This window comes from Bos mutus, chromosome 1 (assembly GCF_027580195.1).
Source record: "Bos mutus isolate GX-2022 chromosome 1, NWIPB_WYAK_1.1, whole genome shotgun sequence".
NCBI classification, from domain to species: domain Eukaryota; kingdom Metazoa; phylum Chordata; class Mammalia; order Artiodactyla; family Bovidae; genus Bos; species Bos mutus.
This window is the reverse complement of record NC_091617.1, coordinates 98771109-98795167: the sequence shown is the minus strand read 5'-3', so window position 1 is coordinate 98795167 and position 24059 is coordinate 98771109. Positions and strand designations below refer to the sequence as shown.

At 37.5% G+C, this 24059-nt stretch overlaps 1 protein-coding gene across 2 annotated transcripts in view; it reads right to left on the bottom strand.

Annotated features, from left to right (window-relative positions):
• WDR49 (WD repeat domain 49) overlaps positions 1-24059 on the bottom strand; it is a 169179-nt gene that overhangs the window by 58004 nt on the left and 87116 nt on the right. For both annotated transcript variants that reach the window (XM_070373695.1, XM_070373701.1), the window contains 2 exons: positions 8093-8257; positions 4678-4793 (listed from right to left, as the gene is read on the bottom strand). In XM_070373695.1, coding sequence (XP_070229796.1) covers positions 4678-4793; positions 8093-8257 — 281 coding nt within the window. The remainder of the gene's footprint in view (positions 1-4677; positions 4794-8092; positions 8258-24059) is intronic.

The following is a 24059-nucleotide window of genomic DNA, read 5'->3' as shown; positions in this document are numbered from 1 at the left end:
TCTCATCCTAATAATAAAAGATGATTGAGTCATATATAAGATTACATACAGTTCTTTAGCAAGGCAATTATTTTAAGAATTTAATATCTTGTGATAGGTAAGTTTTATTGTTGAGGAACTTCAAATCCCTAATTTCAGCTCCCTTAAAAAATACTTTTAGAAATAGAATTATATCAACAGCTATTTATTGAGCACCTACTTTTTAAAGAATTCTGTGAAGAATGCTACTCTCAATCATATTTTCAGAATTATTTGAAATTATATGAAAAATTCTCTTTTCTCTATTTATATCTTTATATATTATATATACATATTTATATAAGTACTTATATATTTTACAGACATAAAACCTTCAAACAAAGTTTTCTCCTTTAACTGAAAGAAGAGAAATAAATGAAGAACTTATTTTTATTTTATACAGAGTTATAAATATAGAATCATAAAATTTCAGGACATAAATTTAAGATAAAAATAAGATAAAATCTTAAACTTTATTGTGATCATTTATTTGATTTTACCAGAACTATACATAGTATATGACTACTTAACAAATGCAAAGATAGTTCATCATCTCTTCACTTAGTTTTACCAACATAAACATGGTTAGGTATTTAACCGAGTATTTTTTAACTGACTCAATGTCAATTTACAGCTTTGTCTCTCAGTACACTTTGCTTACGATGATAAGAAACATATTGTAGAATTTCTGAATTTGGGTTCTTTTTTCCGGTGGAAGTAATCTCTAGATATGAATGACCATATTCCTAAACAACCTAATGGGCTTTCTGATTCAGGCTTTGTTTAGCAGAAAGGGGCATTTTCCATATCCAGCCTTGTATGCATCAACTCCTCAATTAGAATGTGATGCCCTTGAGCAAAGGAATCCTGCTTTTTCACGTTCAGCACACCATGTTTCCTAACTCCATGTTTTCTATCTAGGTGCAGTTTAAAGATATTTGTGGAAAGGAAAGGGGAAAATTATGGTAAGATAAAATTCTGAGGTATTATTAAGTTAATAATATGTGGTATTTTTTTTCCCTTTAAATATACAAAACTGATTCATTAGCTTTGATTGACCTGATCAACTTAGTCAAATTACTTCTTTAAAAGAATGCAAACCCGTAATTCAGGAATGGTAGAAAAAGTATGCACTTTGGCATAGACTTTTAACTCAGCTGCCTACTAGGTTTGGCAAGGTTACTCATCAAGCCTCGCCTCCTCTGTGAAAGAGAATTGGTAATACTTGGCTTTCTGGCTTATTGTAATGAAAGAATAGATTTGAATATCAATTCTGTTTTCCTCTTATTTGGAGTGTGACCATGGGTAATTAATCTCTTTAATCTTCAGATTTCCTATCTATTCAATAAATGTTAAGTCCTTCGACAAGTATCATATAACATCTAATAAGCATATATTAGACATACATACATATTAGATGTTCAGTAGTTATATTCCTAGGTTAAATAAAGTGCAGGAAATTAGAAAGCACAAAGACAAATGGGGGCGTATTTCCACCATAGGGGGAAAGAAAAAGGTTCTGGTAGAAAAGCTATATGAACGAGACTTCAAAGAAGAATAAACATTAACTACATGAAAAATATTTGTAGAGAGATTTCTAGAAAAGGGGAGAGAACGGGAGTGTGAAATGGTATGGCTTATATAGGAACACTCTGACAGCAGGTTTCTATTTGAGTTTAGAATTTACACAAGAATGGAGTGTACAAATGAAGCTCAGAATAGGTCTGGGACACTGGGAGCTTTGGTTTTTTTGTTGTAGACATTTTAAAAATCATTGAACCAAGGAAGTGACATAGATAAACAGTATTATAGAAAGAAATCACTGTAGAAATTATTAAAATGAGTAAATCTATTTAAGAGGTAAAAGAGAGACATTTACCAGAGAAAGACAAATGAGAAGACCGTGACATTCATGTACATAGAAATGATGCTCTGAAGTATGCAGTCTAGTAGCATTGGGAATAGATTTGAAAAAAAATATTTAGACTAGAAAAGAGATAAGGCTTAGTGACTACTTGACTGTGAAGTTGAATAAGAGGGATGAACAGGTGGATGACCAGGATGTCTAGCTATTAACTGAAGCTCTGCATCTAAGAGAAAAGTAGGTTTAGGGAAGGGAATGAATAAAATGGGCTTCCCTGTTGGCTCAGACTATACACAAGCTGCTGGCAATGCAGGAGCCCCGGGTTCGATCCCCAGGTCAGGAAGAGCTTCTGGAGAAGGGAATGCCTGCCCACTCTAGTATTCTTGCCTGGAGAATTCCATGGACAGAAAAGCCTGGTGGGCTACAGCCCATGGGGTGGTACAGAATTGAACATGACTGAATGACTATCACTTTCACTTTCATGCATAATACACTCAGTTTAGAATATGAAGAATTTGGGATCACAGTCAGATACATCCAGCAAGCAAACGGATGAGTGAGCTTAGAAAGATAAGAGCTGAAGACAGAGATTAGAGATATCTACAAAATATTGCCTACCTTCCAAGATGAAGCTAAGGATTAAGTTGGATAATGTATGTGAAGTGCATAATGCTACAAAGCTCTATGAATAAAATAAATTGATGGCATATTTATGTACCAAACTCAATAAATGTAATTTCTATTCCATCTTGGACAGAATTATCAGACCAATTTCTTTATTTAAATAGAGCCTAAAGTTAAAGTTACAGTGTAACTTAACAGCCTCCTCTGGATTTTAAAGAACGCTTAATAAAGACTCTCAAACTTTCACTTATTTCTTCTCAAGGCACTAAACTATTAGGGAGCTGGCTTAATGGACTATCCTCCCCAAGACATAACCAAACAACTTACCTGTTTTCTTGCCTCTTTTGTTAAATGCCTCTTGGTTAAAAAAAAAAAAAAAAAAACTGATCCTGCAAAGATTTTGCAAAATCCATTCTAATGTAAGACATATTGCTTAGAAAATATAAAATTATCATTTTCAAATTCATCAATATGAAAGTAAAACAATATAACTGGGAACATAGTCATTCAACTTTCAATTCCAACTATAGGATCCAAGTCCTGACAACTTTATGGAAGGTGGAAAACATGGAGAAAAATGAGAAGAGTGATGTTTTCCTCCACTCATTTCAATCTCCCCCAAAATTCCTCCCCAGGGTTATAGAAAGTGATCACCCCCAATACAGATCAGATCATTGGGTGTTCTTTTTAAATCATTTTTAGATTACTCTATATATCTAATCTTTAGAAATTTCACCCTGTGACCAATTTTTTTAAAAAGCCTTACATTTGATGCTCATTTCTAACCAGGGATGTCTAAAAAATATGACTAAGAAAATGGTGTCTCCAAAGTTTTGACCAACACATTAATTTTTAAAGTTCTTTTTGATATGTGCAAAATTCAAGTGTATACTACACATCTACTCTGCCACGATATTAGATAATTCCACTTATTCATTGCCATAGCCTAATTATAGAGAGCATTAGGCCATAGTCTACAGGAGTAGTTATGAGTCATTGATGGATCATGATTGCTCCCAGGGATATGAAGAAGCTTTCTTTCAAAGGTGAAGATGATTAAATTAGTTCTTAATAGCAAGTAGAACAATCGGAACTATACTTTCTTTCCTTATAGTCAAACTACCTCTGAAAACTAAGCTCTGTGTGGCACTGTATTCTCTAGTCTAGTCTAGGATGTTCATATTTGCATTAGACACAACCCTTCCCTAAGCGTGATAAAAATTCCCAAATACATATTGCTTGTTTTCTAGGTATAAAATCTGATTTAATCTTAGCTTCAAATCATTACAATCATATTTCCATAGTGAATAATCTTGGGCAAATTACCTACTAGAGCAATATTTCTTGAACTATTGAATTTATGGACAATGTATTTTTGAAACATATCACACTTTAATTTTCTTAGGGCTTATACAATGCCATAGAAAAGCCCCTGTTTATGATCCCTTAGTTCTCTCAGGAAAAGAGGAAAGCAAAGTAATTTTCTTTATAAATGAAATGGAAAAATTGCTCTTTGAGTACAGTAAGTGGAATGTGAAAGACCCTTCTCCACTCTGAAGTGACGGAGGTGCTAACCCAGATTTCAGCAGGCTGCTTCCCTCTTGTGCTGCAACTGCAACTGAAACTAAGAAGAGAAGAAGGAATGAGTTCCTTTTACAGTTGAAGGAATGAAGTTTATACACTAAGAATTTATTGACTGTAAAATTTGGGAAAGTTTTGGATTTAACACTCAGGAAGTGGTATTATGTTTCTGTCTGAAATGGTTAAAGAAAAAGACAGGTTCCTAAAACCAGGAGAAAGCACTGTTAACACTTTTCAAAGCCGCTCAAGCTACATGATCTTAAAATATTTTATTCACTAAGCATCCAGCCAGTTCCAAACAGTTTCACTCATCAAGGTCACCAGCAAGTTAAAGACTCAGAATTAGGATTAAATCAGCTGAAGCAGAAAACAGGATTTCTGGGTTCTTTTTCCTTTTGTGGTGGTGGTGGTGGTTTAGTCTCTAAGTCATGTCTGACTCTTGCAACCCCATGGGTTGTAGCTCACCAGGCTTTTCTGTCCATGGGATTTCCCAGGCAAGAATACCAGAGTGGGTAGCCATTCCCTTTTTCAGGGGATTATAAAACTCTCTCCTTTTACCTTCCTACAGTTTTGCATGAAGTCTATCATACCTGTCCCAGCCTGTAACTAGGATTGTCTTCTTAAGAACCAGGATGTGTGAAATATCCACAGCTCCCTCTTGCCCAACATTGAGTGTGTGGTGACAACAGCCATTGAGGTCCCAGACCTTTAAAAGAGAAGTTAAAATCAGCTTTGAGATAAGAAAAGAAAATGTCTTCTCAATGAGTACAGCAACAGGATGTAATAGGATTTTTACAGTTTTTTGTTTATGTTCTGCACTAGGGTTGATTCACTTGAGACACATAATAATTAAAGCCTTCTCACCACTTAAATTTAGCTCGTATGTTTATTACTCTATTTGTAACCTTATCAGTCTACTCTGATAATAGTTGATTCAAAGGCAATACATCAGTGTTTATTTTTAAGGGGGAGGCAGTATAAAAACATGAAGAGCTTCATTTTGGAGTCTGTCAAAATCCTGTTTCTTTCTCCAAGTATCTTTCTAAATTTTGATTTTCTTATTTATGACATAGGACCTCTATTTCAGGGATGCTTGGAATTGTAAACATATAATACAGAGCTTGAAACACAGTCATCACATCCGAGGTTTCCTATCTTCTGCCAATAAAACCTCCTGTTGACAGTGGGTACCAGACCCACATCCACAGAAGCACAAGCAATTCTAGTTTACCTCCTCAGGTCGTGGGATGAAGATGTAGACCAATCGGCTCACTTTAAGAGAGAAAGTAATTAGCTGTTAAAACTAAGCCCTGCTATGAAACATTATTGGTACATCATCAAAGGGCAGATGGCACTTTCTATCGAGATAAAAATGCATATCCCTTTTGCCTCAAAAATTCAACTTTTAGAAAATCATTACTCAGAGATACTCATATGTGAAATTATGTATTTTAAAGGATTTTCTGGAAGCATTGTTCATAACAGCTAAAAATTTGAATCAACTTAATTGCTCATTAACAAGGAATTGAACATCCAAATGTGGAATATCTCCACATTTGTAGCATATAATACAGCTATTACAAAGAATGGGTCATCTCCAGTTGTCTAAGCTTTGTCCAAAGCCAATCAGCCACAGGACTTTCAGCAAGTTGTTTATTTCCTTAGGTTTCAGTTTTCTCAACTGGTATAATAATAGTACCAAGCATATAGAGGTGTGTGTATGTGTGTGTGTGTATGTGTGTAAAGTGCTTAGGACAGTGCATGATTCATAGTAATATGCAATCAAATTTAACTAATATTATTATTGGTGTTGTTTGCCTTCATATAAATCAGTCTAATGCAGAAAATGTAAAATGCAGAACAGTATGGACAGTGGACTGCCACTGAAAAGCAAATGGTGCTCAGTCTAGAAAGATGTGCAAGAAGCTAGTCCCACTGGTAGCCACAAGTGAGGAGAAGGGAATGGGTTGAGAAGGACACTTTCTTCTCACTGTATATATCTTTTAGGTTTAAAATTTTATTGTGTGCATACATTATTCAAAACAATTAATTTAAAAACAGAGACTTGAAAACCATGATAAGTAGGGCAATACTTTTAAATCTTTGATTGCATAAGTACTGGATTTGGGGTTCTAAATTATAAATGTGATTGGGAAAATATCATTCATTCTTGTTTCTTTTTAGAATATGGCCTGTGCAGCTCAACCTTGATTTATGCATCCTACACAGAAGTTGCCAGATTTCAGAATTCTATTGTGCTGTTGTGATAAAGATAAATGTACCTTCAAAAGCTGTGATTGTAATACTAAATTCACATTAACTTCTAAGATGTCAGGACTCAAGCTGAGACATTGAGGGGTGTGCATGCTCTTCACCCACGTCGTCTTGTTTTTCTCTAAACAGGGCTCTTATAAAGCCCACCTAAAGTAATACCCACAGAAAAGTATATAAGGATTTGACTGTCCCCAGATCCTATGAAGCCCCTTAACTGGGACCAGTTTTGCAACCATCTATAAGTCTGCCCTACCCTGGACCCTATGACCAGTTAGTTCCCAACATAGGGATAAAAACAGTCTAATCCTTTGCCTTCTTTTTTCAGTCTGGTCTTGTATCCAAGGACTGGTATGTGGGATACTCACTTTTTTTTTTTTTTTTTTTTTGCCCAAGTCACTGTCTAATACTCCAGTTCCAGTTACTTCTATTTTATTCCACCTGACTATTGTGATTAGAATTATCCCATTATCTTCACACATTTAACCATTTTCTCACATGAAGATGTAACTTGACTTAAACCCATGCTCCTAGTCCATACTTCAAGCCATTATCCTTCCCAGAGGTCATGTTCTGCTAATTTCCAGAGATGCTCACTGTAGCATGCTTCACAGTGATCGATGCATGCTGGAATTCTCCTAAATACTTGCCCCCAAATTCCACCATGTTCTACCTACAATGGCAGCCCACTCCAGTATTCTTGCCTGGAGAATTCCATAGACAGAGGAGCCTGTCAGGCTATAGTCCATGAAGTCACAAAGAGTCAGACATGACTGAGCAACTATCACTCACTCACTCCCTACCTACCTACCTACCTACATATCTAGGTAGCTTTCCACTACCATCCCCAGCAGTCTACCTGAATGCATCATACACCTTAACACAGGAGGTACCTCTAATTAATAGCCTTCTGATTCCACTTATGACAGAAACTTAAGAACAATTCAAAGCTTATTCAGGAAACTGCCTTCTGTTGACTCAAAGTGTCACAAGTCATCTCCAATCCGATATTGTCATCACTTTCAGTGCTGAGGTGAGCAGAGAAGATTCACCGCTGGGCATGATTTTAGATTGTAAGAATCTAGCTTTACCTGAAATTTTGATGATTTCTGCAAAATAATATAGCACTTTCCTCCCAGAAGAAATTAATAATAATTTGATAACTGAGAGGATAAAATAGTGTTAGTTTAGGATGGATAACAAATAAGATTATGATTGTCCCTCCTACTATCCTTCTTTACTATCTTATTGATACTTACCTTCACATAAAAATGCAATTTACAAAATAGGTTGATTTTAAGATATTCATTTTCTGAAAAACTTGCATTCATGTCATTTTAAAATTTATGTACTTGCCCTGATTTCTCATTTTATAAACTGAGAAAAATGAAATCAAAGACATTAGCTAAACCACATGAAAAGTATTCAGGCCTCTTATTCCCCAAAGTGGTCCTCTATCTAGAACACTGGAAAAGGCTTTCTGAAATGAGTAAGACAAGTTGTGCTTTGATTCTAAATAATTTATTCAGAAAAATCATTTATTCATTTTTCCACAGAGGTTTATTTTCCTAACAGCTTTGTTATTAGATGGTTTGAGTTATTTAGCTCTTCCTTGTCTCATCTCTTTTCTTCCAAGACCAAAAATACCAACACAGATATAGCCAAAGCTGTGTCTCCTCGCACAATGTTTTAGCCCCCTCCTATCTGGATAAAGAAGCGTCACTGTGTTCGCACCTTTACGGTCCCATCTGTGCTGCCAGTCAAAAGCCGCGTCTCATTTGCATCTAGGGCCATCGTGCTGATTTCTGCGTTGCCATGGCAACCGGTAAACTGTTTGATTTTCTGCCCAGTGTCTATCATCCAAAAGGAAACGGTCGACCCCACATCAGAGCTGATTACCTACAAGAAAATAACATTGTAGAGAAATTAAATATAGTCCCAGAACCCACCGTTTTTATTTCAATCAAAATATCCAGCCTGTGCATTTCCGCTAGTGAGTTCCACCAACAGTTAGAGACATTTTTGTAATGTATTTGCTTTCTTTTGTTAAGCTGATAACATTTCTATTTCTAGGCCAGAAATGAGGTAATGAAGTCATGATTCTCTTTATCAGAAAAGATAGGAATCTTCTTCCCTTACCCACTGTTCAGCTTACTGTCTAGAGACCATCCTGAAATCGAATCCTACTGAAAATAAACTTATAAATCTTTCACATTTAGATGAGAAAGTTGATTTTATCAGTCATGATGCTCTGACACTATTCACTCTATGAAAATAAAACTTTTATTACATATCAGCTTTCATTTAGCATTCAGAAGGGAAAGCACCACCAGCCATTATGGGGAAAAGTTCACATCAGCTGATTGCTAGAACTACTGCTTCTAACGCCATTAGTTCCTTTCCTCAAGGTACTGCATATATTTTCACAATCAGCATAATTATTGATGGGTCACTAAAAACAAAGAATCCAGGAAGGTTGAATATAAATCTGCATATAAACTCCAAGAAGAAGGCAACAAAATAAATGCAAGGATAGGATTGCATGCAATAGTCCCACAGTAAGAACAGTGTCAAGTAGACTGCTTATTTAAGCTCTAGGTAGTTAGATGCCCTTTAAGAGATTTATAGGTTAAAATTACTTTGCTTATGTGACATAGGGACGCAAAGGAAGGAAAGAAAAAACAAAATACCATTAAACATAGAAATATGTAGGTAGAAAATTGCCTGGAGCAATATCTAGATTTTTTAAAAATTTAAAGCATAACTTTATCCACTTACGTATTGATTGCCAATGTATAAATATAAACTTATCAGGAATTTGTTAAACTAGAGTGTCACATTTTCATAATTAAATGGGTTAAAGTTTATCAAATGCATGTTCAGAAGACCTAGATAACTGGCTGTTATGCATGTATTCATCCATTTACTCATTCATTCATTCATTCACCCTACAGGCATTCATTGAACACCCACTGGGCACCAGCTCCATGTGGACAGTGGAGCTTCACTGATGAATCTCTGCTCTCAAGGGGCCTGTAGCCTAGGCTTGTACACTAGAATCACTTTAAAAATCGCAATTTCAGACCAGACCAGAGTTGGAATTGGACCAACCGGACTAATTGGACCAGCAGTGGAATTTATAAAGGTTACTTAAGTATGCAGCCTGGGTCATGAGCTACTGGGCTAGAGAGAAAAACAGACAAGAAATAAATAAATGTCCCCAAATCTTACAAGTACAGAGGTATCAGCACTCCGTGATCTGGGGACACAAAGAGTAAAACCCCAAATCCATTCACTGGAGTGGGGCATGAGGATAAAATGTAAGGAGGCTCAATCGGGGATTGAAGATAGGAACAATGAGTGCCAAGCCCTTTACTTTCATTATCTCACTGGACCTTTATACAAACCCTGCAAAATTATGTTATCACTCTCTTTCTACCATGATAAAATTGAGATTCTAATCAGCTAAGTACCACTGCCAAGCTTGTAACAAGGTTTGAATCTTAGATCTTCTATGACAAACACATCAAAAGCCTTCCTCTGTTTCATCATTGTACCCCTAGGTAGTTAAAGTGCTTAGAAGAGAGAACTTGGAGTCCCTTTCAAGCATGAGAAACAGTAAGAAGTGTCATGAAGCCAGAGTGCAGACAATAAGATAAATGATGGAATATCAGGTGAGGATGCAAAATAGCAACAGATTTGAAATCTTTAGTGAGCAATGCCAGAGAATAATAGCATGTATAAAGTTTTTGTTGTTGTTAACTGGGAAAGGGTTCATATCTTCATTGGTTATCAGTGGCATGTATGACTCAAAATAAAATTAAGAATGATTTCTTTGTTCTCATAGGGAAGAGAGAAAAAGTGCATCTTTTATTAGTTAGTTTGTGGAGATACCTCTGGCAACAGTGTAGAAAACAAACAGGTTGTGAGAAGACCATTCAGAGGCTGCTGTTATAGTCCAGGTAGAGATGCTCACCTACGGCAGTAGTTCCCAGAAGCAAAAAAAGAAGAGGGATTGAATGAAAGGGCCACCATTTAACAATCTTTATGCCTCAACAAAGAACTGATTATTTGCATGGGTGCTCTTGCAGCCCTTTTTTCCCCTGATATTGCAGCTCTCAATCAGAAAATTTCTTAAATGATGTAAAACTATATCTATGCTACACATTTTCTCTCAGTGAACCAAAAGTAGCTTCAGTGTTTAATTACCATTATTAAACTATGGCATAATTTCTTTATATATATATTCATTCCTCCCTTTGGTATGAATTAAAGCCTCCTTTCTCCCTCCTCTCTTATTTCCACATGAATTAATTCTACAATTTAATAAACTAACAGGTGTTTCCACTTTAGGCTGAGCAGATGTTAGACTGAATGAATGGAGACTCCTCTTTTTTTTCCTGAATACACTTGAATTTTATTTATATCTACACACAAACACATATTTATACCTATATCAATATCTCTAACATCCACACTCTTGTGTTGTTGGAAGAGGGTGTTTGCTATGACCAGTGCATTCTCTTGGCAAAACTCTATTAGCCTTTGCCCTACTTCATTCCATACTCCAAGGCCAAATTTGCCTGTTACTCCAGATGTTTCTTGACTTCCTACTTTTGCATTCCAGTCCCCTGTAATGAAAAGGATATCTTTTTGGGGTGTTAATTCTAAAAAGTCTTGTAGGTCTTTATAGAACCATTCAGCTTCTTCAGCATTACTGGTTGGGACATAGGCTTGGATTACTGTGATATTGAATGGTTTGCCTTGGAAATGAACAGAGATCATTCTGTCATTTTTGAGATTGCATCCAAGTACTGCATTTCGGACTCTTTTGTTGACCATGATGGCCACTCCATTTCTTCTAAGGGATTCCTGCCCACAGTAGTAGATATAATGGTTATCTGAGTTAAATTCACCCATTCCAGTCCATTTTAGTTCGCTGATTCCTAGAATGTTGACGTTCATTCTTGCCATCTCCTGTTTGACCACTTCCAATTTGCCTTGATTCCTGGACCTGACATTCCAGGTTCCTATGCAATATTGCTCTGTACAGCATCAGACCTTGCTTGTATCACCAGTCACATCCGCAACTCAGTATTGTTTTTGCTTTGCCTTTATCCCTTCATTCTTTCTGGAGTTATTTCTCCACTGATCTCCAGTAACATATTGGGCACCTACTGACCCGGGAAGTCCCTCTTTCAGTATCCTATCATTTTGCCTTTTCATACTGTTCATGGGGTTCTCAAGGCAAGAATACTGAAGTGGTTTGCCATTCCCTTCTCCAGTGGACCACATTCTGTCAGCACAACAACACAAGAGAAGACTCTACACATGGACATCACCAGATGGTCAACACTGAAATCAGATTGATTATATTCTTTGCAGCCAAGGATGGAGAAGCTCTATACAGTCAACAAAAACAAGACTGGGAGCTGACTGTGGCTCAGATCATGAAATCCTTATTGCAAAATTCAGACTTAAATTAAAGAAAGTAGGGAAAACCACTAGATTTAGGTCATTCGGGTATGATCTAAATCAAATCCCTTATGATTACAAAGTTGAAATGAGAAATAGATTTAAGGGACTAGATCTGATAGACAGAGTGGCTGATGAACTATGGACGGAGGTTTATGACATTGTACAAGAGACAGGGAGCAAGACCATCCCCATGGAAAAGAAATGCAAAAAAGGAAAATGGCTGTCTGAGGAGGCCTTACAAATAGCTGTGAAAAGAAGAGAAGTGAAAAGCAAAGGAGAAAAGGAAAGATATAAGCATCTGAATGCAGAGTTCCAAAGAACAGCAAGGAGAGATAGGAAAGCCTTCCTCAGCGATCAGTGCAAAGAAATAGAGGAAAACAACAGAATGGGAAAGACTAGAGATCTCTTCAAGAAAATTAGAGATACCAAGGGAACATTTCATGCAAAGATGGCATCGATAAAGGACAGAAATGGTATGGACCTAACAGAAGCAGAAGATATTAAGAAGAGGTGGCAAGAATACACAGGAGAACTGTACAAAAAAGAGCCTCACGACCCAGAATATCACGATGGTGTGATCACTCACCTAGAGCCAGATATCCTGGAATGTGAAGTCAAGTGGGCCTTAGAAAGCATCACTATGAACAAAGCTAGTGGAGGTGATGGAATTCCAGTTGAGCTCTTTCAAATCCTGAAAGATGATGCTGTGAAAGTGCTGCACTCAATATGCCAGCAAATTTGGAAAACTCAGCAGTGGCCACAGGACTGGAAAAGGGCAGTTTTCATTCCAATCCCAAAGAGGGGCAATGCCAAAGAATTCTCAAACTACCACACAATTGCACTCATCTCACATGCTAGTAAAGTAATGCTCAAAATTCTCCAAGCCAGGCTTCAGCAATACTTGAAACATGAACTTCCAGATATTCAAGCTGGTTTTAGAAAAGGCAGAGGAACCAGAGATCAAATTGCCAACATCCTCTGGATCATGGAAAAAGCAAAAGAGTTCCAGAAAAACATCTATTTCTGCTTTATTGACTATGCCAAAGCCTTTGCTGTGTGGATCACCACAAACTGTGGAAAATTCTGAAAGAGATTGTAATACCAGACCACCTGATCTGCCTCTTGAGAAATCTGTATGCACATCAGGAAGCAACAATTAGAACTGGACGTGGAACAACAGGCTGGTTCCAAATAGGAAAAGGAGTATGTCAAGGCTGTATATTGTCACCCAGCTTATTTAACTTCTATGCAGAGTACATCATGAGAAACGCTGGGCTGGAAAAGCACAACCTGGAATCAGGATTGCCAGGAGAAATATCAATAACCTCAGATATGCTGATGACACCACCCTTACAGCAAAAATTGAAGAGGAACTAAAAAGCCTCTTGATGAAAGTGAAAGAGGAGAGTGAAAAAGTTTTCTTAAAGCTTAACATTCAGAAAATGAAGATCATGGCATCTGGTCCCATCACTTCATGGGAAGTAGATGGGGAAGCAGTGGAAACAGTGTCAAACTTTGTTTTTTGGGGCTCCAAAATCACTGCAGAGTGATAGCAGCCATGAAATTAAAAGACGCTTACTCCTTGGAAGGAAAGTTATGACCAACTTAGATAGCATATTCAAAAGCAGAGACATTACTTTGCCAACAAAGGTCCATCTGGTCAAGGCTATGGTTTTTCCAGTGGTCATGTGTGCATGTGAGAGTTGGACTATGAAGAAAGCTGAGCGCCAAAGAATTGATGCTTTTTTTTTTTTTAATTTTAAAATTGTTTATTTTCCAGTTTTTTTTTTTTTAATTAAAAAAATTTCAGGTATACACGTGCTCCCCATCCTGAACCCTCCTCCCTCCCCCCTCCCCATACCATCCCCCTGGGCCGTCCCAGCGCACCAGCCCCAAGCATCCAGCATCGTGCACTGAACCTGGACTGGCATCTTGTTTCATACATGACATTTCACGTGTTTCAATGCCATTCTCCCAAATCTTCCCACCCTCTCCCTCTCCCACAGAGTCCATAAGACTGCTCCATACATCAGTGTCTCTTTTGCTGTCTCGTATACAGGGTTATCATTACCATTCTTCTAAATTCCATATATATGCGTTAGTATACTGTATTTATGTTTTTCCTTCTGGCTTACTTCACTCTGTATAATAGGCTGCAGTTTCATCCACCTCATTAGAACTGATGCTTTTGAAGAATTGATGCTTTTGAACTGTGGTGTTGGAGACGACTCTTGAGAGTCCCTTGGACTGCAAGGAGATCCAACCAGTCCATCCTAAAGGAGACCAGTCCTGGGTGTTAATTGGAGGGACTGATGCTAAAGCTGAAACTCCAATACTTTGGCCACCTTATGCGAACAGCTGACTCTTTGGAAAAGACTCTGATGCTGGCAGGGATTGGGGGCAGGAGGAGAAGGGGACGACAGAGGATGAGATGGCTGGATGGCATCACCGACACAATGGACATGAGTTTGGGTGAACTCCGGGAGTTGGTGATGGACAGGGAGGCCTGGCGTGCTGCAATTCATGGGGTCAGAAAGAGTTGGACATGACTGAGCAACTGAACTGAACTGAACATCCATACTTACCCAATTTATACAAACTCTTTTTTTTTTTTTTTAACCTTATTTTGTATCAGGGTATTTAGCTGATTAGCAATCATGTGACAATTTCAGGTGCATAGTGAAGGGACTCAATCATACATAAACATGTATCCATCCTCCCCCAAACTACCTTCCCATCCAGGCTGCCACATACCCTAGAGTGTAACTTCTAGAGCAAATGACCTGGATCTTCATAATAATATGACGTAACACTTTAGTTATCATTCCGTGTAACTGTGTTTCTATCCGCTTTTGTTTGTGCAATATGCATGGTGGTTAAGTACTGGGCCTGGAGCCAGTATGTTTGAGTTTAAATGTCAGTGTCTAAACTTGGATTCATTACTTAATCTCTATAAGCTTCAGTTTCCTCACCTATAAACCAAAGAGATTCATAGTTATCCCTCAAACCATTTTTAAGAGGTTTAAGTAAGCAGATACTTGTAAAGCACTTAGTGCAGTATATAGCATACAATAAATACTTCATAAAAGTTATCTAGTATTACTATTCCATTTAAGCTTAATAACCTGACCTCTTATTTGAATTCATGTCACTTTTCATATCCAAACCAATTTAATAAAAATATTTAATGACTTGGTTTCTTCCAGCCATGAGAATGAATGCAGACAGTCACATTTGAGAAACCAGCCTTTTAGATGAACCTTGATATTTAAAATTATGTCACAAGATTTTGCACATAATTGCTTAAGACTTTGGATTGTATTCATTAAAGACAAAGTCATGAAAACATAATACTCCAAACGAGTGAAAAAATGTTTAATTAATTGCCCTTATTCTTTTTTTTAATTTATATATATTTTTAGTTGATGGATAATTGCTTTATAGAATTTTGTTATTTTCTGTTAAACATCAACATGAATCAGCCTTAGGTATACTATTTATGTCCCCTCAAGGGAAATTTTTGATAGTGATCTTTGAAGAAAGGTTATGGAATTTTTTGTTGTTGTTTAGTTGCTAAGTCATATCTGACTCTTTTGAGACCCCATGGGCTGCAACCCACCAGGCTCCACTCTCCATAGGATTTCTCAGGCAAGAATACTGGAGTGGGTTGTCATTTCCTACTTCAAGGGATCTTCCCAACCCAGGGATAGAACTTGCATCTTCTGTTTGATAGGCAGATACTATACCACTGAGCCACCTGGGAACCATCTATTCAAAAATATTCATTGATCTATTATATGCTAAGCATTTCAGCACTAAAAAATATCCTTTGACAGAAACAATAAAAAAGAAAAAGAAAGTAAACTATGTTCAAAGAAAGATGTGCTTTCTTGTTCAAGACTGGTCTCGTTCATATTGCAAAGCATCTCATCATCCACCCACTGCTTTTATCTAATGCAGATGTTTAATCAGGAGTTAAGAACCTTCGCTTTTTGCTGCTTTATACTCCCCTTCCTCTGCCTTAACTGGCTGAGCCCCAACATACCATTCATCACTTTTCAGCACCTTTCTCTACTCATTTCACAATTTCTCATGAAATCTGAATCAATAATGACAACAGCGTACAGCCAGTCAGATTTCATTCTATGGCAATCTGCCTTAAGGCGCAGTCTTCAGGAAAACCATGTGTTGAAATATAAGGACTGACTATGTCACAAACACACACCCAGTATTAACCAGAATCTACTCTCACTATGACAATATCAGAATACAAGAATAACAAGACAAGTGAAAAGATATTCAAAGTCTAGTGAGAGAGAAGCGTGTTTCACATCACTTGGCAGATGAAGAGGTTTGACTATCAGACTGTGAAGATGGTATTTGTAGCAAAATGTTTTTATCAGTGATAAAACCCAGAAATAAGTATTGGCATCACATTTAGATGCCACATTTTGATGATATCAAGTCCCTTTAAGTTTTCAGTTTACTCCTGACTGCTTCTCATCAGATGAGATCTTAACCGTTGAGGACCGAGCTTTGGCATCTGCAGAGCAGAAAATAGCATGGTCTTAATAACTACACTTCAGTGCAAATGGACCTTGTGAGCAAATCATTCAGATGGAGAAATGCTCCACCTTATGTACCTGAGTTAATCACTGTTTAGGAATATAGAGGTCTTTTTGTCTCTTTCATCTGAAGCTGTCACAGTCAATCAGAAAATTGTAAGAGATGGGAGGCGCTATCCATGCCCCCTGAATGTCTTCTTGCTATTTCAACAACAATAAGCACTTCTATTCTATTTTACATGCATCTCAATTTCTAGGTCTAGGCAAGAAGAATCAAAAATTACAGAATTGCAGTGGCGGGTGTTGCTTGCCTACCAAGGGATCAGGACATTTGATTGAATTGCTGTTCATAATTTTATTTTTTTTTAAGTCAGTGCTGTTTATAGTTCCATAATATAAAGCAGGTTACCTCTTTTATTTCTGTTTTGCATCAAATCTCTAGAAGTTACAACTCAGTAAGTAGTGAGGTGAGAAGAATAATAATATCTCAGAGGACTGGTACAGACAAAGAATGCAAATATTTTAAGGACGTCATTCTCCATTTATAAATCTTATTTGTCAGGTATCACCTCTTTCTAGATGAATTTATAATTGGACTTTTTAGATTCATTCCTTGAGTTTACTGAACCCCTACAATATGCAAGGGCTTCTCTGGTGGCTCAGTAGTAAAGAATCGTCCTGCCAATGCAGGAGATGCAGGTTTGATCCCTAGGTCAGGAAGATCTCCTGGAGAAGGAAATGGCAGCCCACTCCAATATTCTTGTCTGATGGTGGTAGTTTAGTCGCTAAGTAGTGTCCTACTCTTGTGACCCCATGGACTGTAGCCTGCCAGGCTCCTCTGTCTATGGGCTACAGTCTATGGGGTCACAAAAGAGATGCAACTTAGTGAGTAAACAATAACAACAGTATGCAAGGCACAAGGTCTAGGCACTGGTGATTCAACAGTGAAGAACTCCTGCCCTTATATTTAGTGGAGGAAGATTGGAAGCAATGCAACTGAAAGACAAAAAAGGCATGCATACATACACACACATGTGCCCACACACACACACACATACACACACAATATTTCACAGTGAAAAACATTATGGAGAAAACTATAACCAAGAAGAAGGCAGAGATCACTGGGAGTGGGTACAAACTTGGGAGGCTCAGGGAGGTTTCCCTGAGGAATTATTTGAAGAAAGATATGACTAAAGTGAAGGAGGGAGCCATATAGATACCTGGGTGAAGAGAGTTCCAGGCAAAGTAAACAGCAATGCAAGAGCCCCGAGACAGTGTCTTTAACATGTTCAAGGACTAGCAAGGAGGCCAGCAAGGCTTAAGCAATGTAAATCAGGAGACGGGCCATGGGCTGGGACCATCTGTGCTCATTATTCAGGTGTTCAAAATACTCCCCAAACGACCAGGCACACACAGGGATTAGGGTATGAAGTCAGAAAAGCATCACTTCCCCTTTTTGGCTAGTCTTTATTTAGCTTTTACTCCTGCTTTGTTCTGTGTATCTTTATACACAATAGCCTTTGTCCTTTAAAGAAAATCTACACGGGAGGTATTATAAATTCTTATTTTATAGATAATAAAACTTTGCTTAAAGAAATTAAATTACTTGCTCAGTAGAAATCATTGGAAAACTCTGAGTCTAAAACCTCACCACCTCCTTCCTTCTGAAAAATTGCTGAGAAAAAAAACTACTTCCAAAAATAGTTGAGATTGCATTGGACTTGCAGGTCCTGATGCCACATGCTTGGAAGTTTTTATTCCATCCTAACAATGAGTAAAAAGCTGGACAAACTGAAACATCAACAACTCTTCTTAGACCACTCCAAGAAGCGAGATTATAGGGCAGATCTTTGCTCTCCAAATTGGAGAGACCAACAAGCAGATCGAGAAAATCACAACCTACCAGAGCAGAAACTCATGAACCAAAAACTCCCTGGGGAAGGAAGCTGAGAGAAGAAAATCAGAACTGTAACTGATGGATTGCTGGAAGCTCAAAGTGGACAAGTCTGAGAGTCAAAAATTCTGAGTAGCTGGTCATAGGGAGCTCTCCCACAAGTTTACAAGTATTATTTTGAGGTTACAGATCAGGATAAAGAAAGGTATCTCCTGCTCACATTAAGCAAAATAAAGCAGAAGTAGTTGTATTAATTTCAGAAAAATCAGACTTCAGAGCCTTTGTCCTCTGAAGGCTCTGAACTGGGCTTCCCTGGTGGCTCAGATGGTAAAGAATCTGCCTGCAATGCAAGAGTCTGGGGTTCAGTCTTGGGTTGGGAAGATGCCCTGGAGGAGGAAACAGCAACCCGCTCCAGTATTCTTGCCTGTGAAATACCATGGACAGAGGAGCCTGATGGGTTACAGTTCATGGGGTCTCAAAGAGTCAGACACGACTGAATGACTTTCACTTCATGTTCAGGCTTCAGAGCAGGGAAAGTTATTAAGAATAAAGCAGGGCATTTCATAAGGACAAAGGTTAATTTTCCAATAAAACATAACAATCACCAACGTGTATATGACTAAAACCTTTGTCAAACTATGTGAGGCTAAACTTGTAGAATTACAAGGAGAAATACATGAACCCACTGTTATAGTAGGAGACTTCAGCATCCCTCTATCAGAAATGGAAAGAACCATTCTAGGCAAAAAACCAGTAAAGATGTAGTTGAACTCAACAACACCATCAATCAACTGAATATAATTGACATCTATGGACCACCTCACCCAACAGCAGCAAAACACACATTTTTCTCAAGTGCTCATGGAAAATTCACCAAGATAGAACACATTTGGGGTCATAAAACACCCCTTAACAAATTTAAAAGAATAAAAATCATACAGTGTCTGATCGTAGATCACAATAAAATTAAACTTAGAACGTATACAGAAAGATAACTGGAAAACCCCCAAACACTTGGAGACTAAACAACATATTTCAAATAAAGCATGGATTAAAGAAGAAACATCAATAGAAATTTTAAAATATTTTTAACTAAATGAAAATGAAAATATACCTTATCAAAATTTATGAGATTTTCTTCTAAGTCCCAGGTCAGAGAAAGCAGTGCTTTGAAGAAAAATTATGGCACTACATACATGTATTGGGCGGGGGAAAGATCTAAAATCAATCATCTAAAATTCTACTTCACAAAAGTAGGGAAAAAAAGAGTTAATACAATATAAATAAGCAGGAGAAAAGAAAAATAAAATTAGAATAGAAATCAATGAAATTAAAAATAAAAAATCATTAAAATTAATGAAACCAAAAGCTTGTTCTTAGAAAAAATTTTAAAATTTGATGATATATCGAGGCTAACTAAAAAAAAAAAAAAACATGACAAAAGATGCACATTGCCAACATCAGAAATCAGAGAGAGAACATCACCCAAGACCCCATACACATTAAAGAGATTATAGAGGTATGCTAAACAATTCTGTGCTTACAAAGTTGATAACCTAGATAAAATGGGCTAATTTGTTGAATGACATAATCTGTCCAAACTCACATAAGAAGGAGTCTGAATAGGCCTATCAGTTCAGTTCAGTTGCTCAGTCGTGTCCGACTCTTTGCGACCCCATGAATCGCAGCACGCCAGGCCTCCCTGTCCATCACCAACTCCCGGAGTTCACCGAATATTAAATAAATTATATCAATAGCTAATAGTCTTCCAAAACAGAAAGCAGCAGATGTTGAGTTTTACCAAACACTTAAGGAAGGAATTATGCCAACTCTATACAATCTTATTCAGGGAAAAGAAGCAGAGGAAATACTTCCAAGCTCATTTTATGAGACCAGCATTACCAAAATCAGACAAAGACATACAAGTAGAGAAAAGTATCTATATCCTCATGAACATAGTGACAAAAGTACTCAACAAAATAATTTCAAATCCAACAAAATGTAAGAAGCATTTGATTGGTTCAACTTCTGAATATTAATGCAAACTATCATATCAATGCAATATTATCATAAAATTAATGCAATATAATCATATCATTCACCAGAATGGGTGAATTTAATTCAGATCACCATTACATCTACTGTTGTGGGTAAGAACCCCTTAGAAGAAATGGAGTACCCTCATAGTCAACAAAAGAGTCTGAAATGCAGTACGTGGATCCAATCTCAAAAATGACAAAATGATCTCTGTTTGTTTCAAAGGTAAACCATTCAATATCATAGTGATCCAGGTCTATGCATCAACTACTGATGCTTAAGAAGCTGAACGGTTCTATGAAGACCTACAAGACCTTCTAGAATTAACACCAAAAAAAAAAAAAAAAAAAGATGTCCTTTTCATCATAGGGGACTGGAATGAGAAAGTAGGAAGTCAAGAGATACCAGGAGTAACAGGCAAGTTTGGCCTTGGAATACAAAATGAAGCAGGGCAAAGGCTAACAGAGTTTTGCCAAGAGAAAGCACACATCACAGCAAACACAGTCTTCCAACAACACAGGAGACAACTCTACACGTGGACATCACCAGATGGTCAACACCGAAATCAGATTGATTATATTCTTTGCAGCCAAAGATGGAGAAGCTGTATACAGTCAGCAAAACAAGACCAGGAGCTGACTGTGGCTCAGATCATGAACTCCTTATTGCAAAATTCAGACTTAAATTGAAGAAAAAAGGGAAAACCATTAGGCCATTCAAGTAAACCTAAATCAAATCCCTTACAATTATTCAGTGGAAGTAACAAATAGATTCAAGGGAGTAGATCTGATAGACAGAGTACTGAAGAAGTAAGGACAGAGTTTAGTAACAATGTACACAAGGCTGTGATCAGAACATCCCCAAGAAAAATAAATGAAAAAAAAAGGCAAAATGGCTGCCTGAGGAGGCCTTACAAATAGCTGAGAAAAGAAGTGAAAGACAAAGGAGAAAAGGAAGGCTAGATGCATCTGAATGCAGAGTTCCAAAGAATAGCAAAGAGAGATAAGAAAGCCTTCCTCAGTGATCAGTGCAAAGAAATACAGGAAAACAACAGAACGGGAAAGACTAGAGATCTCTCCAAAAAAATTGGAGATTCCAGAGAAACATTTCATGCAAACATGGGCACAATAAAGGAAAGAAACAGTATGGACCTAACAGAAGCAGATGACATTAAGAGGAGATGGCAAGAATACACAGAAGAACTATACAAAAATGATCTTCATGACTCAGATAATCACGATGGTGTGATTACTCACCTAGAGCCAGACATCCTGAAGTGTGAACTCAGGTGGGCATTAGGAAGCATCACTACAACAAAGCTAGTTGAGGTGATGGAATTCCAGTTGAGCTATTTCAAATCCTAAAAGATGATGCTGTTAAAGGGCTGCACTCAACATGCCAGCAATTGGGAAAATTCAGCAGTAGCCCAGGACTGGAAAAGGTCAGTCTTCATTCTAATCCCAAAGACAGACAATGTCAAACAATGTTCAAACTACTGCACAATTGCACTCATCTCACACGCTAGCAAAGTAATGCTCAAAATTCTCCAAGTTAAGCTTCAACAGTGAGCCAAAAAATTCCAGATGTTCAAGCTGGATTTAGAAAAGGCAAAGGAACCAGAGATCAAATTGGCAACATCAAATGGATCATAGAAAAAGCAAGAGAATTCAAGAAAAACATTTGCTTCACTGACAACACTAAAGTCTTTGACTGTGTGGATCACAACAGACTGTGGAAAATTCTTAAAGAGACGGGAATACCAGACCCCCTTACCTACCTCCTGAAAAACCTGTATGCAAACCAACAAGCAACAGTTAGAACTGGAACATCCATGGAACAACAGACTGGTTCCAAATTGGGAAAGGAGTACATCAAGGCTGTATATTGTCATCCTGCGTATTTAACTCACTTGCAGAGTACACCATGCAAAATGTCAGACTGGATGACACACAAGCTGAAATCAAGATTGCTGGGAGAAATATCAATAACCTCAGATATACAGATGACACCACCCTTATGGCAGAAAGCGAAGAGGAACTAAAGAACCTCTTGATGAAAGTAAGGGTGAAAAAGCTGGCTTAAAACTCAACACTCAAAGAACAAAGATCATGGCATCTGGTCCCATCAGTTCAGTTCAGTCACTCAGTCATGTCCAACTTTTTGCAAACCGTGGATTGCAGCACACCAGGCTTCCCTCTCCATCACCAACCCCCAGATCTTACTTAAACTCATGTTCATCGAGTCGGTGCTGTCATCCACCCATCTCATCCTCTGTCTTCCCTTCTCCTCCCGCCTTCAATCTTTCCCACCATCAGGGTCTTTTCAAATGAGTCAATTCTTCACATTAGGTAGCCAAAGTATTGGAGTTTCAGCTTCAGCATCAGTCTTTCCAATGAGTATTCAGGACTGATTTCCTTTAGGATGGACTGGTTGAATCTCCTTGCAGTCCAAGGGACTCTCAAGAGTCTTCTCCAACACCACAGTTCAAAAGCATCAATTTTTTAGCACTCAGCTTTCTTTATAGTCCAACTCTCACATCCATACATGACTACTGGAAAAACCATAGCTTTGGCCAGACAGACTTTTGTTGGCAAAGTAATGTCTCTACTTTTCAACATTTGCCACTCACATTAAATAGAATACCATGCAGCTGTCAAAAAGAAAGAGGATATTCTGGGTAATGAGATAAATAAAATGATCATTAGGCTGTATTGTTGGGTGGAAAATCAAAGTACAGAGCAGTGTTGCTGTGCATATAACATACGACTGTTTTGTAAAACCACATAATTAACATTCTTAAATATTAAGAATTATTATACACATCTATTTAAAAGTGAGTATACATATTTTTTACAACAAATATGTATTTACTTGTGTACGAATACAACAGCTCTTAAAGGGTGCTCATGGATCTCATGAACTAGTTGCTTACAAGCAAAGGAAACTGGTAGATAGAAACAGTGATAAAAGGAAATTTTTACTGTATACCCTTTGTCTTTTTGAGTTTTGTAACACTGAAATGTGGTATTCCTTCCAAGCAATCACTTTTAAATAAACATGTATGTATATGTACACACACACGCATGTAAGTGTGTATATATGTTGGCAAGCAGAATATTAGTTCCCCAACCAGGGATCGAACCTGGGTCCCCTACAGTGGAAGCATGAAGTCTTAACCACTGGAACACCAGGGGAGTTCTACCCTTAACACTAAGGCATTTCCCATGTCTTCAACAAGTGACCAGAGCTCATAGCCTCAGTATTGACATGTAACCAAGTACAACCTTAATCTGACCAGTGAAGAAAAGCCACATTAACACAAGTCACTTGGAGCCCAGCAGTAAGCAGGCAAGGAGAAAGTTTTCATCTGTGTTTATCTACTTATCAAGGAGAAACTCATTGATTTTGCCCTAAATACAAGCACAAAGAGGCATAATGTCTTGTAAAGTGGAGATAAATTTCCCTCAAGCTTGTCCACTTCCCTCTACTCAGATTTTACAATTCCCATAGGAACTATGTATTGAATTGGTTAGACTCTCAAACATCACAATTCCCCCAAAATCGCATGCAGAAAAGAGGACAGGAGATGCACTGTCACTAAAAAATTATACCTTAACCCCATTTTAAATGAATGATTGACATCATGTTTCTTGTAAGAGTTGGTCCTCAAGAAACAGACACTACTCTGAGTAAAGTAAAGAAGGTCTAATCTTCAAATTTTCAA